This window comes from Procambarus clarkii, chromosome 43 (assembly GCF_040958095.1).
Source record: "Procambarus clarkii isolate CNS0578487 chromosome 43, FALCON_Pclarkii_2.0, whole genome shotgun sequence".
Classification (NCBI taxonomy): Eukaryota; Metazoa; Arthropoda; class Malacostraca; order Decapoda; family Cambaridae; genus Procambarus; species Procambarus clarkii.
Window position 1 is genome coordinate 12,999,222 of NC_091192.1, and position 14,157 is coordinate 13,013,378.

At 38.1% G+C, this 14,157-nt stretch overlaps 1 protein-coding gene across 1 annotated transcript in view; it reads right to left on the minus strand.

Annotated features, from left to right (window-relative positions):
* Window positions 1-219: 219 nt before the first annotated feature.
* Window positions 220-14,157, minus strand: part of LOC123755767 (uncharacterized) — a 131,399-nt gene continuing 117,461 nt past the window's right edge. Inside the window, exons 6-7 of the mRNA XM_045738543.2 lie at window positions 8,883-9,032; window positions 220-4,583 (exon numbers count right to left, since the gene is read on the minus strand). Of these exons, the coding sequence (XP_045594499.1) occupies window positions 4,172-4,583; window positions 8,883-9,032 (562 nt within the window). The 3' untranslated portion in view covers window positions 220-4,171. The remainder of the gene's footprint in view (window positions 4,584-8,882; window positions 9,033-14,157) is intronic.

Consider the following 14,157-nt stretch of genomic DNA (forward strand, 5'->3'; position numbering starts at 1 on the left):
CTGTTTTGTATTTCTCTTCTTAAGCTCTTCTTAAAACTTGAAAGACCACTTTCAGCACTGTTTTGGAAATGTATAAAATACTGTCTTTGACAACTTCAGCTTAAATATTGCACCAGTAACTGGCTAAATACCTCATAAAATGCAATAGGAAATGCATAAAAAACCATCAAGAATTAGATCCAATAATTCTAAAATATTGTTGTTAAAAATTGCCAGAAGGAACATTTAACATTTATTACTCTTTACAAAATATGCTGCTGGTGTTGTTTTAATAAACAAGTTGCACTAATGCTATCTGCAGCTCAGGTAACGTTCACATACATAACACTAACCTGTCTGGGAAACCTATGTCTGTAAGTAACATTTCGGACACCAAACTTACTGACAACAAAACCATGTACATTTGTTAAATTGACTATAGATTTCTACACAACCATTGTAAACAGTCAGGTCTATCTGTTAATGAGATTTATAACCATTGTAAACAAAGCTAGGCTTATCTTCATCGAGATGTTCACAACCAATGAAAACAAAGCTAGGTTTATCTTTCTATCAGTTCTTTACAACCATTGTAAACAAAAATTATATGTACATATTATTCACATCCATAGGAAACAAGGCAACTTTCCCAACAGGTCATCATAACTCTCTAAACAAAGTTATCTGTTCACAAGATCGTTATAGCCACTGTAAACAAGCAATTTTTCTACCAGGTCAAAACATCACCGTAAACACTACCACATGCCTACCAAGTCCGAAAGACAATTATATGTAAATTGTTATGTACACCCGAACAAAACAGCACTGCAAACAGGGTTATCTATTTATCAGACTACTATAAAAAAACTATATCTATTAGTATTAGGGTGGTCAGAAGTCGTGGTTTTGAGCAGCCTGGCCTCCGCCCTGCGACACCTCAAGCAGGACGTTAATTTTTCTATTTTGGAGCCTGTCTTAAAACAATTATAAATGGTACATAGGCTACTACTGCCTTTAGTTTTGCGAAGTAAGTTAATTTGGTTCGCATATGCTGTTCCAGCGAAAGAAAAAATTATTATTTATTTCTTCTAATTCTTAGTTGTTACTATATGAATGCATGTATGTAATATTACAATGCGTGTAAAAAATAGTTTTAGACATAATAGCACAAAATGGCATTCATCACATAATATGAATGCGATGAATTCATTTACAAATAAACAATTCTCCTAACCGTATTTTGAATATTTTCCACAAGTTTTTAAATATTTTAACTCACCATAAAACATGTTTGATTTAGGTTAAATTGTCAGGCAATTTAGTAATTAATTTGTTAAATATTAGAATTTAGTAATTTGTGTATTTTGGTTATTATAATAAAATGAAGTAAAAATGCATATTCATTTTCTATATATAAGTATATCAACCTGTCCACGGAGAGGAGGTAACCTAGAGGTAATCACTTGAAAACCACTATGTAATTATTGCTATTATCTTTTCCCTATCCACGTGTAGGTTAAGTTTATGTTACATTAGGTTAAGGTTAAGATAGGTTAGTTTTCATTACATTTAGTTGCGTTAATATTGTGTGGAGAAACTTACTACAATACTGTAGTGCTTAAATGAAGGTGAAGGAAATACCCAATATAAGTAAATGCTTTAAAAATCAAATATTCGGATGAAATCTAAATCCTTTCTCAAGATACTGTATACAATGTTCTAAAGGACGTAGGTTACATCCGAATATTTAGTTTTGAATACATTTATACATATATTGGGTCTTTTCTTCAAATTAAGTATTATCCTCAAAAGTGGAAATTTGGTATTTGAAAGCTAGTTAAGTATTCCATAGAATTTCATTTACAGAAAACCAAGTTCTTCAGATCATTTAAAAAAAAACGAGTTAAGCATACATTTTATATTTTAAATCATCGATGTATATTATAATAAAGTAATAACTTTAAAGTATTCTGTTTAGAATAAAGGTTCACATGCCAGTTTATAAGTAGACTATTATTGAAACCGTAATATGCTTTCAGACTATCACAACTATCTAGAAAACTATCTAGGTGGTGTGAGAGTTGGTTTGGTATCTCTTGGTATAATTACTTTGAGGATGGGCACACACACTGGAGGGTCTAGTAGCTGAGCGGGGTGGACGGGTCTGGTAGCTGAGCGGACAGCGCGCAGGACTCGTAATTCTGTGGCCCGGGTTCGATTACCGGACCTGGCAGAAACAAATGGGTAAAGTTTCTTTCACCCCTGATGCTTCTGTTACCAAGCAGTATATAGGTACCTGGGAGTTAGACAGCTGTTACGGAGCTGCTTCCTGGGTGTGTGTGTGGGGGGGGGGGGAATAGTAGATAGTTTCAGTTGATTGATTGACAGTTGAGAAGCGGGTCGAAAGAGCATAGCTCAACCCCCGCAAGAACAACTAGGTGAATACACACACACACACACAATATTTTACCTAATGGCCAAAAGTGCCTAACAAGCTGAATTTTCCCGAAATATATATTTTCAAAGTTTTTATTATGGAATAATAAAACTTTGCAAGACATTATATATGAATTGATTTGTTTTTGAGATGATTTCAAACTAACAGAAATTTTATCAAACGTAACGTAACCTAATTAAACCTAACGAAACCCATCCTAACCTAGCCTAACATATTTACATCAGTAATTCATGTTCTAAATATAATATTATTAATTTGAATAAATCATTTTGGAAGAGAAATATATGCAAATAATGAACCGGCTAAACTACAAAGTAATCATCCAGAGCCATGTGGATCATGAAGTAATCTTCAAGATTTCTTTTACCGTCCTGAAAACTAATCTTAAAGACCTTTGTGTCCATAAACATATTTCTAGACCTCACAGAAATCAGTCCTCGAAACTAATACTTCAGACCATTGTGGTCTTGGAATCTAATCTTCTAGATCATTATGATATGAATCTAGTCCTGCTAAATGTAAACTGATGAGTTCTATCTGGTCCTGGAAACCAGTCATGAAGACTCATGGTCTTTTAAGGTTTTCATCCAGACTTTTATGGAATACAGAAGCAAACCTTGCGACCTTGTTTTTGTGCCTGGAACTAATCCTATTTAATTCTAGAGCAAATGTTAGAAAGTAACATTTCAGTTTTTTTGCACTCCTGCAATGTAATCGCGCTATTTCTAGATATTCTTGAATAATGGCATATAAAACTCGAAATCTAAAATTCATTACGAGTTCCTAAATTTGTATTCAACACCAGATGTCCGTTATATAAAATTCATCAGAAATATTACAAAATGTGGGATTCATGTCCAGTAGTCCCCCAAAATTGGAATTCATTACCACTAGTCCCAAAATCTAAAATTCATTAAATGCATTATACAAAATCTGGAATTCATTAATATTTACCACAAATATGGAATTCAACTTCAGTAACCTTTTTATATGAAATTCAATACAAGCAGTCTAGAAAAAAAATCTAGTTAGTTATCTATAATTACAAGATCGAATGCTACTACCTGTAGTTAAACTAGGACTCGCATTATAAAGCAACAATCTTTGTGAAATACCTATTCAATAACATTGATCAATAAAAATACTGACTTACAGAATGTGAACATCCTTGTTTCCATCTGGCCAAAATCCGTGTGCTGACCCCTTTATATCCTAACCTCAGCATCAGCATCAACAAGTTCTGAATGAGGTACAAGTCACATCGTGCTTAAGACGGTTCACTAAAGGATTTTAAAACCTCCTAACCTTACTCAACCTAATCTAACCCAAACCAACCCAACCAAGTCTAAGGCAGCTTAACCTGATCTAATTTATCCTAACCTAACGATATATAGGGTTTTTCCAGTCAGAACACAAAGCTTTTCGAACCGTCCTGTATACAATTTGACCATACCCCTTCTGAGTGTCAGCACTGCTCGCCAAGATCTGAACGTCAGCAACAATATTCCAAAATCTGAACATTAACTCCTGGGCACAAAATCCCGAAGCCAAAATTTACATATCAATCACAAAAGCCAATATAAAAAAGAATACTTACAGTATACCCTTAAAATGAAAATATTAACTACAAGCTATTCTTAATAGCCTCAAAATTCTACATACTGTATATCTAAGATCCCTCTATAAAAAAATTCACAGCAGCCTCAGTACATTAAAGAAAACGAAATGTGGACATTAATATAATCTAAATACAGCAGCCACGCCCACCAGAAGCGTGGCAACACCTGACATAACACCACTGCCGGAGCCGCGGTATTGCTGGCTCTCTGCGCCAAATAAAGTGTTGCCAGCGAGACCGAGGGAAGGTTTAACAGTGGGCCGCGGGGTTTGAAGGTTGGCGGGGGTGGTCCAGGTGAAGCGGGTGGTGGGGGCGGTTGGTCCTGGCCGAGGGGTTGGCTGAGGGGTGGTGGCATCTGGCCGCAGGTGGGACGAAGGCCACCCACCATTGTTGTGGCTGTTATCACTGTTGTGACTGTTCTCGCTGTTATGACGGTTGTCCATGTGGTGATTGTTATCGCTGTTGTCGAGGTTAGTGGGACTGGTCGGTACCCCAAAGTTGCCCTTAGGGCAATCACGAGCATTTGGTCTGGAAGAGAAGCAGATTTTATGAATTGGCATCCTCGGTTACCTGAGTTGTAATTACCTCAGGTCGTGTAAGTCTATCTATGGATCCATTTCCAAGTTGGACTGTACCAAGGAAATCATAATATATAGTGCGGATAGGCAATGACTCGAATTACAGGTACTTACATCATCGAGACGCCATATTAATATTTCATCATTGATGGAGAATCATATTTGTCTTTTCTTCAAATAATATTTCGAATTACGAAATTCACTAATATATGTATCCAAATATTTACAAGGAAGTACAATGGAATATATTTGTATTGAAATGCCTGTTTGTGCTGCTACGAATAACGTATACGTCAAATATTTTGTACAATTGTCCGAATTTTTTTTGTATTCGTGTTATTATTTAATTGTGTTGCAGTGATAGGTTTATTCTAACTTAGCTAGTACGTTATAAGTACTAATATCGGGTCTTGTTACCCTTGTTACTACTCTCCAACACTTTTGCCGTGTTTTATAGGCATTCTGGTCCTGTCAGATTAGACTACGCTGGATTGTTTTGGGCTATATCAAATTTAGGCTAGGTTAGGTTAGGACGTGGTTGTCTCAGCCTGCCCCCACTCACCAACTTGGTCCACTGTGTGCTTGAACTGTATCGTGTGGAAAATGTGCTGCACTTTCTCAGGAATAACTTAAAAGTGACCTGAATTACCTCACCAAAACTAGGCTAAATCTCCTGGATATATTAACTGCAGACCTATGGGTTGGTGCGCTATTGGGATACAGGCCGTTACAGCGCTGTTATATATGGAAACAGAATAGATTGGGATGACTAAACCAGACTGTACAAGAAGGGCGGAATATAAAGTACTTGTCCTTGCAGCAGGGCCCGCCGTGTACCTGTATCATTGTAACACAGTACCCCGTGTACCTGTATCATTGTAACACAGTACCCCGTGTACCTGTATCATTGTAACACAGCACCCCGTGTACCTGTATCATTGTAACACAGCACCCCGTGTACCTGTATCATTGTAACACAGCACCCCGTGTACCTGTATCATTGTAACACAGCACCCCGTGTACCTGTATCATTGTAACACAGCACCCCGTGTACCTGTACCATTGTAACACAGTACTCCGTGTACCTGTATCATTGTAACACAGCACTCCGTGTACCTGTATCATTGTAACACAGCACCCCGTGTACCTGTACCATTGTAACACAGTACTCCGTGTACCTGTACCATTGTAACACAGCACCCCGTGTACCTGTATCATTGTAACACAGCACCCCGTGTACCTGTACCATTGTAACACAGTACTCCGTGTACCTGTATCATTGTAACACAGTACTCCGTGAATAGTGGAAACCGGACCTACGAGAGGCCGTTTTGCTTTTTTTTCAACGTCCCCTCGTAGGCCCCGTCATTTTCCGTTACCCCGGTGAGTGATTGCTCGTCTCCAGGTCTTAGCATTTAGCTCAAGGGGGTTAATAAGGCATTAAAAACAATGGATATATGCTAGATGGGTTGTTTAGCACCATTAATAATGAAACATTTATGGAAAATGTATGTGTTTTTATATTGAGCTCATAGGAAGTCAGATGTACCATTCATTTAATGTGAAATTCTGACTTTTGAGGAGTTGGTTAAACTCAACATATTATAAATGACGACCTAATCATACCTAAACAAATATTATGAAAATTTAGTATTGTTTGACAAAAGTTGGCTGTGATTGTATTTGTACATATAGCATAATTATTATACATGTGCAAGTTGTGTAATAAGTTGTGCAGGTTATGTATTTTACATAAGTTGTATGATGATTACAATTATGTATTGATTATATACCCACAAATTGTGTATTGTTTGCGCAAGTTTTGTATTAATTGTACATGTTTTGTATGTGTATTTGTAGAATTGAGTAGTTGTGTTCATATTTGGGTTAGTTGTGTATTGATTATATTTTTGTGCAAGTTGTGTATTAATTGTGTATATGTTGTAACTGTATTTGTGTGAATTGTGTATTTGTGCTGGTTGTGTATTTACGTATTTGGACTAGTTATGTATTGTAAGTATTGGTGCTGGATATGTATTTATGCAGGTGGTGTAATAATTATGAAAGATGTGTAATAATTGTGCAAGTTGTGTATTAATTGCGTTTGTTGTGTAATTATATATGAACGAATTGTGTATTTACACCTTTCTGTATAGATTATCATTGTGCAAGTTGTGAAATTATATAGACAGTTTTCTTGTATTAATTGTGCAGAGTTGTGTATTAATTACACAATTTGTGTAATAAGTGTCCGTGTTTTACAATTGTTTTGTGTGAATAATGTATTTATGCAAGTTGTGTATTTAATACGCTGAAGTGGAACTGGATCAACTATATTTTTTTTGGTGCGAATTGTGTATTTGTGTAAGTTGTGTATATGTTACCTGAAAAATAGATCTTCATGTGAAAGTGTATTTGGTTTATGAGACACTGTGTGGGTATTTTGTGAAAATTATGTTTATGGAATTGTGTAATGTCAGTGAAAGCGTGTTTTGATTGTATGAGCATATATGAAATTTGATATAATTATGCTAATGCCATACTTTGTGTAAGTGTTATACTTTGAGTGATTATGCAATATTTGTGTAAATGGTGTATTTTGTGTGCAACTGCCATATTTTGTGTGTAAATGACATATTTTGTCTATAAATGGCATATTTTGTGTGTGAATATCATATTTTGAACATGTCATATCTGGTGTGTAAATGAAAAATTGTGTGGAAGTACTTTCTGCTTAAATGCTATATTGAGTGTAAATATGTATGTGTTTTTATTCTGTGTGTTTTTGATTTTGTGTATTTTTAGTGTAAGTACAAGTGTTGCATTTTGTGTGTTTGATGTTAAATTAATATATTTTTGTGTGTCTTAACACAAGCTTAGTTTTTATGAATAATTACTAATGCATTTATTTATTTCAATGGGACATATACACTCTGGTTTATCCTTTCGAATAGTATATAGGTGGGTATTTAATAATATTTAAATTTGCTGGAATAATATGAATACCTTGCTGATTGGTATGTATTAATATGAATTAACAGTACAAATAATTAAGATTACTTGGGGGTGAATGAGGTGTGGGATGATAAGATTACTGAAATCTTATTCTTAATACATTTTAGGGATTCATATGACATTAATTACATCTGATTAATGGTGCAATGGTGGCAGAACAGGCTATTCTATATGCATGTATGGGCTGTGTAGTGTGTATGTATGTGTGTATGTATGTATGTATGTATGTATGTATGTATGTATGTATGTATGTATGTATGTATGTATGTATGTATGTATGTATGTATGTATGTATGTATGTACTCACCTAGTTGTGTTTGCGGGGGTTGAGCTTTGGCTCTTTGGTCCCGCCTCTCAACTGTCAATCAACTGGTGTACAGATTCCTGAGCCTACTGGGCTCTATCATATCTACACTTGAAACTGTGTATGGAGTCAGCCTCCACCACATCACTGCATAATGCATTCCATCTGTTAACTACTCTGACACTGAAAATAATCTTTCTAACGTCCCTGTGGCTCATCTGGGTACTAAGTTTCCACCTGTGTCCCCTTGTTCGTGTTCCACCCGCGCTAAAGAGTTTGTCTTTGTCCACCCTGTCAATACCCCTGAGAATTTTGTAGGTGGTTATCATGTCACCCCTTACTCTTCTGTTTTCCTGGGTTGTGAGGTTCAGCTCCCTTAGCCTTTCCTCGTAACTCATTCCTATATATGTATGTATGTATGTATGTATGTATGTATGTATGTATGTATGTATGTATGTATGTATGTATGTATGTATGTATGTATGTATGTATGTATGTATGTACGTACGTATGTGTATGTATGTATGTATGTATGTATGTATGTATGTATGTATGTATGTATGTATGTATGTATGTATGTATGTATGTATGTATGTATGTATGTATTTGTGACTGTTGGTTTAGAAACAAGTTAGCTGGTTTGTGTAGCAAGACTAGGATTTTCGAGGTCTAGGAATGATTAACCTGTGAATATACTGGCTAGGATCCAGCTGAGTCGTGAGATGGATGAATTGCAGTACGACATTTGGCCAAATGTATCAGAAACTCCCCGGGCCTACGAGGGGCGTTGAAAAAAGCAAAACGGCCCCTCGCAGGCCCGGTTTCCACTACTACCATGTACCTGAATCATTGTAACACAGCACCCAATGTGATGGAAACTCAAGTGATGGAGACTGAAGTGAAGGAGGGTGTAGAGTGATGGAGACTTACACGAAGTTCTGGCACTTCTGGAGAAGGAAGCCGAGCGCTCGGTCCAGCATGGACCTCATGAAGACTGAGGCGGAGACCTGGAGGTTGGACGGGTCGTCACACTCCACGGGCGTCCTGTCCAACACGCACTCCCGGAACTTGTGATGGGCGCTGTGGACACCACCAGTGGGGTTAGTGGTGGTGGTGGTGGTGGTGGTGGTGAATGGTAGTGATGGTGGTAAGTAATGATGGTGCGGAGGTCGGGGGGTGGGGGTGGGGGGTGTTTGTGGTGAGTGGAGGTGGTAAGGAAATAATGGTGGCAAGTGAGAATAGTGGCGACCAATAGTATAGGTCACCATATAACAGTAGTGGTAGTGAAGGAGTGTCATGACTGAACGAAGCAATAGGGGGTGAATGAGATCAAACAACTATACCAAAGTACTTTAAGAGATGGGAGCTAATCCATTAACATAAATAAACACAGTTTCACATGCAATATATATCAATGGAACTCATTATTGTACATAATTCCCGGTTAATAATTCCTACAGCTGGTTATAACAAGGTCCTAAACTAGACAAGGCAATACTATGAACCATTAATGAACAAACTGTACAAGTTACTTCCCACTAACAACAACACTAAACTATCCCTATTAAATACCTTTATGAAGACAGGCATGTGAACATTAAGTGAAGGGAGTATAAGGCAGGAGTGGGAGGAGTCAGTATAAGGCAGGAGTGGGAGGAGTCAGTATAAGGCAGCAGTGGGAGGAGTCAGTATAAGGCAGGAGTGGGAGGAGTCAGTATAAGGCAGGAGTGGGAGGAGTCAGTATAAGGCAGGAGTGGGAGGAGTCAGTATAAGGCAGGAGTGGGAGGAGTCAGTATAAGGCAGCAGTGGGAGGAGTCAGTATAAGGCAAGTGTGTAAGGAGGAGTCAATAAGGAAGGAGTAAGGAGGCTGGGAGTAGTCGTCAGCATAAGTAGTGTAAAGTGTAGTTAAGAATGTATGTTTTTATTTTTTAGCGACATGTGGTTGAGTCACCGTGAGGGAAACGGTACGTTTTCCCTTTTGACAACATACGGCTATAGTCACTGTGACTGAAACCTTATGATATCAATTTTGGTGACTTACGGGTCTAGTCACGTAATTTTCTTGGAGGGGGTAACCCTTGTGTTTTGCTCTCGGCGTCACGCAGGTCCAGTCTATCCCGCGTGTTTATGTAAACTTCTCGTTTGGAACATTGTGAACGACCTAGAACATATTTAAATAGGTCGTACCTCAGATGTAGGGGCGGGGACTTGACCCTCCCGACCACTAACCCTCTGCCAGCAAAGGTTTTGGTTGGTATATTTTGTTAGGGAATGACACAGTTCGTCAGGTGGGCCTCGTGGTGAGTGTTCTAAGACCCATCCTCCTGTTTAGATAGTACCTATTGTGGCGATCGTCAATAGTTAGAATTCGTACGTTCTTAGCTTTTAGATAGTCATATACTGACTAGTAAGAAATTCTTTTAAAAATGTGAAGTTAAAACACAAACCTAAATATTCCTAGGCCTAGTATAGCACACATATGTACTATATTAGGCCTCATATATCGTGTATTAGGCCTAGGGAGGTTAGGGTAGGTTAGTTTAGTTTGTCAAAGCAACACAAGTAAAAAATAGTTTTCCAGTTTGTCCAACTTAATTTCTACTTCCTATTTTCGTTGTTCGTCGGTAAATATACTATGGTCATCATCGTTACTATAAGTACTACCAAAACAGCAGGATCGGCTGGCACAACAAATGGAAACCATCTCAAGACCTACAACGACTCAGATCTTCACAGATGGATCAGTTGATTAAGAAAGAGGTTCTGTTGGGACAGCAGTTTACACTACCAACCATGAAGCTTACTGGAGCATGAATAGTGGGTGCCCAACATTGCAAACATAATTATATGCCCTGAAGGAGGCCATAAACTATACAATTGAGAATAATTTACATGATGTCATCATTCATACCGACTCAAAATCTTTGCTCCAGGCATTGTTATCCAACCAGCACAGAGATAATATACAACTCATCATAAAAATCCTACATATAAGAAAAGACGCAAAGAATCTAGGGCTGTCAATCACCATAAATTGGATGTTAAGTCACATTGGCATAGATGGTAATAAAAAGGCAGACTCGCTAGCAAAAACTGCCACTGCTCTACCTGTTGTACAGGTTAAAATACCTCCAAGTTTTTCGCTGATTAAGGAACAAATCAAGAAGAAAATACTCCCAACTATCAAAAGTCGCCACAGAGCCAAAGTAGCGGAAGGAAGATTCACTGCGATATGGTACGAACAAGCCACTGGTTACTCCTCTTTCAAGCCTGACAAAAAGATATCTAGAGACATTGCAGTAGCCATACACACAGACTCAGACTTGGTTACAAGTGCTGATGGGAGGTAATAAACCTAATAGTTAAAGAGGGTCATATCTATGGAGCAGAAGCAGAGGCGCCACTATTGCACTACTTACTGGAATGTGAAGCAATTGAAGCCCTGCACATCAAACTCAACATTCATCCAATGAGAGCAGCTGCAATAGATGCAAAATCCACCGCGACTACAATGATTAGAAAAGCAGTTGAAGAATGGGGACACACTAGTGAACACTGTGCGTCTATATCCGCCACCAAGATAATGTTATTAAAACAAGACTAAAACCAGTGTGCCTAAGCAGAAGTGGAAAAGAAACAGGAGAAAAGGAGGAAACCCTACCTCCATTTAAAACTTCGATCTAAATATCACAAACAAAGTTACCACGAATAACCGAACTCAATTACGGGCTCTCTATGTGCTTCATGGAAATTTTCTTCCGAGTAGCTAAATCTAAAACAACAACAACAATGGAGGATGGGCTGCATGTATCGGACGGCTGCTGCCTCCGTGTCCACCAGCGCTGATGCTCCCGCCTGACCCCGCAGCTACCACCACAGTGGCCTCCACCTTTCCAAGCCTGCCAACATGGTACCTCACCCTACCTCATCACCCTCTCTTTTTCTTCTCAAAAATCGTGCTGAGAGATGAGACATTAATTTCGGGGACTCGACTCTACCACGGGCCTCTGTCGTTTTATAAACACTCATTCATATTATACGAATTTTAAAATTGACGCTTGGAGAGGAGTCTAAGGTAAGGACTCTGGCCACAGGACTCGGTTCTCCATTGACATTTTCGTCACTTGTTGTCCGATGTTTATGAAATTTGAACCTGGTACATTAAGCTCTCAGATTTGCTTTAGGCTTTAATTCCAAGTCCTACCTATTACTATCATACACAAATTACTGTTTACCCTTTTGTAAGCAGACGCCCATTTCCCGCAAAATTGCATGCACCTACTAAAAACCTGAACGAAACCTAAGTTATATTTTACCTTTATCTTGTTCGGCAAAAGTACAACTGGTTTCTACCTAAATTATCCTGCGAATCTCATTAAAATTCGCCACCAAGGTATTGTTAAACACTGTAAAATAATCATGTTCAAGTTAATCTTTGCACACATCTCAAGAAAGAAACACACTCCCGTAACGTTCTAGGAGCACTTAAAACAGGATATTTTCACACAGGTATGATTTACACATTATCTCATTTCTGTATTTCATCACTTGCAGTTATCTGTCAATCTTCTATCACCTAGCTTCATATCTTGTAGCCAATACTTCTTACTGTTAATCATGTCACTTCTGATATTACGGGCAATCACTTCCTTATTCTTATTCATCTCACATCTAATTATTTAGAATCTGACTATTAGAATGTTAATCTCTAATTAACACCCATTTATATGTAAAACTTTTACTCGCATAAACTTCATATGCTTATTATGTTTTGTTAATCATCCCACTCATATTACATTGAAATATTCAGCTGTGATATCCTTACTCATCACAGACAGACAATACATATTTTTGTTCTCTTAATTTGAATACAGCTTACTTAGTCTTATATAAAAAATTCTTTGACATAACTAAAACTAATAACTTTAATAGTTTACTGAGACAAAGACAAATAAAGAGTCTGAGAGGAAGATATTTCAGCAGGAAGGGAAAAAGTGATATTTTTAGATTTTCAAAAGAAAACTTAAACAGGAACGAATAACTGCAATATCCCAAACAGACACACACTCAAACACACACATAGGCTAAAATTCTGTGGTAAGTTGTAGTTCTAACATGTCATCCCTCTCACATCTCACATTCATAATATTTAACCTTAAGGCTAACTTTAACCTTAAGGTATGTTACATAGTGAAGTACTAATTCTTCACTATGTGTTATATAGGTATGCACATAGTGGCCCTAAGGTAAATCAGGTAAATATCACAGTCTTTAACAATGCCTTAGAGGCAAATTTAATGAAAATTGTAGTATGGGCTAGGTGGAAATTAGTTGTACTGTAGCTGAACAAAATACAGGTAAAATATAACTTTTACAGTTTTCTCTTACAGTCTCTATAGTTTTCTGGTTAGTGAATCTATGCATGCAATTTTGCTGGAAATGGACATGTGGTTATGAAACGGTAAACAGTAAATAGCATTTAATAGTTAGAACCAGGACCTTGAACTGGAGCCTGGCGTAGGTTTTAGATCTTAGGGTACCTAGTTTAAATTTCGTAAACAGTGGACAAAAGGTGACAAAACTATGAATGGAGAACCAAGTCCCTTGACTAAGAGCCGAGCCTGAGAACTAGATCATAACCTAAGACCCATCTCCAAGTGTCTCATTTAAAAATTCTTAAGATCTGGACGATTGATTATGAAACAACAGAGGCCCATGGTGGAGTCGGGTCTCTGAAATTAACGCTGAACTATTTCCTCCTCTAGGAGGAGGAAAGGAAGGGGTAAGAATAGAGGGGAGAGGGATTGGCGATATTGGAGGAAGGAAGAGACTGAGACAGTGGGAGGTACTACTTCGGCTGCGGGCTGCGGCGGTGGTGTGGCGATCATAGCGGTGGCGGACGACAGCAGCGACGATGGTGACTGCGGCGGCAGTAGCGATAGTGATTGTAGCTGCTGTGTCAGGCAGCACCCAGCAGGGCGGAGACAACCAATAAATGACGCTCACTAGGAAGGATGGCCCACCTGAGGAACTGTCATTCCCCAGCTAATTATAATGACCAAAACAGTTTGTGAATAGAGAAGTGGTGCGATGGTCGTTCCCTCCCCCCCATCCCTACATCTGAAGTACGGCTGGTTCACAAATGTCCTAGACGTCTCCAAACCTGAAGGTCACATAAACACATGGGGTAGACTGAACCTGCATG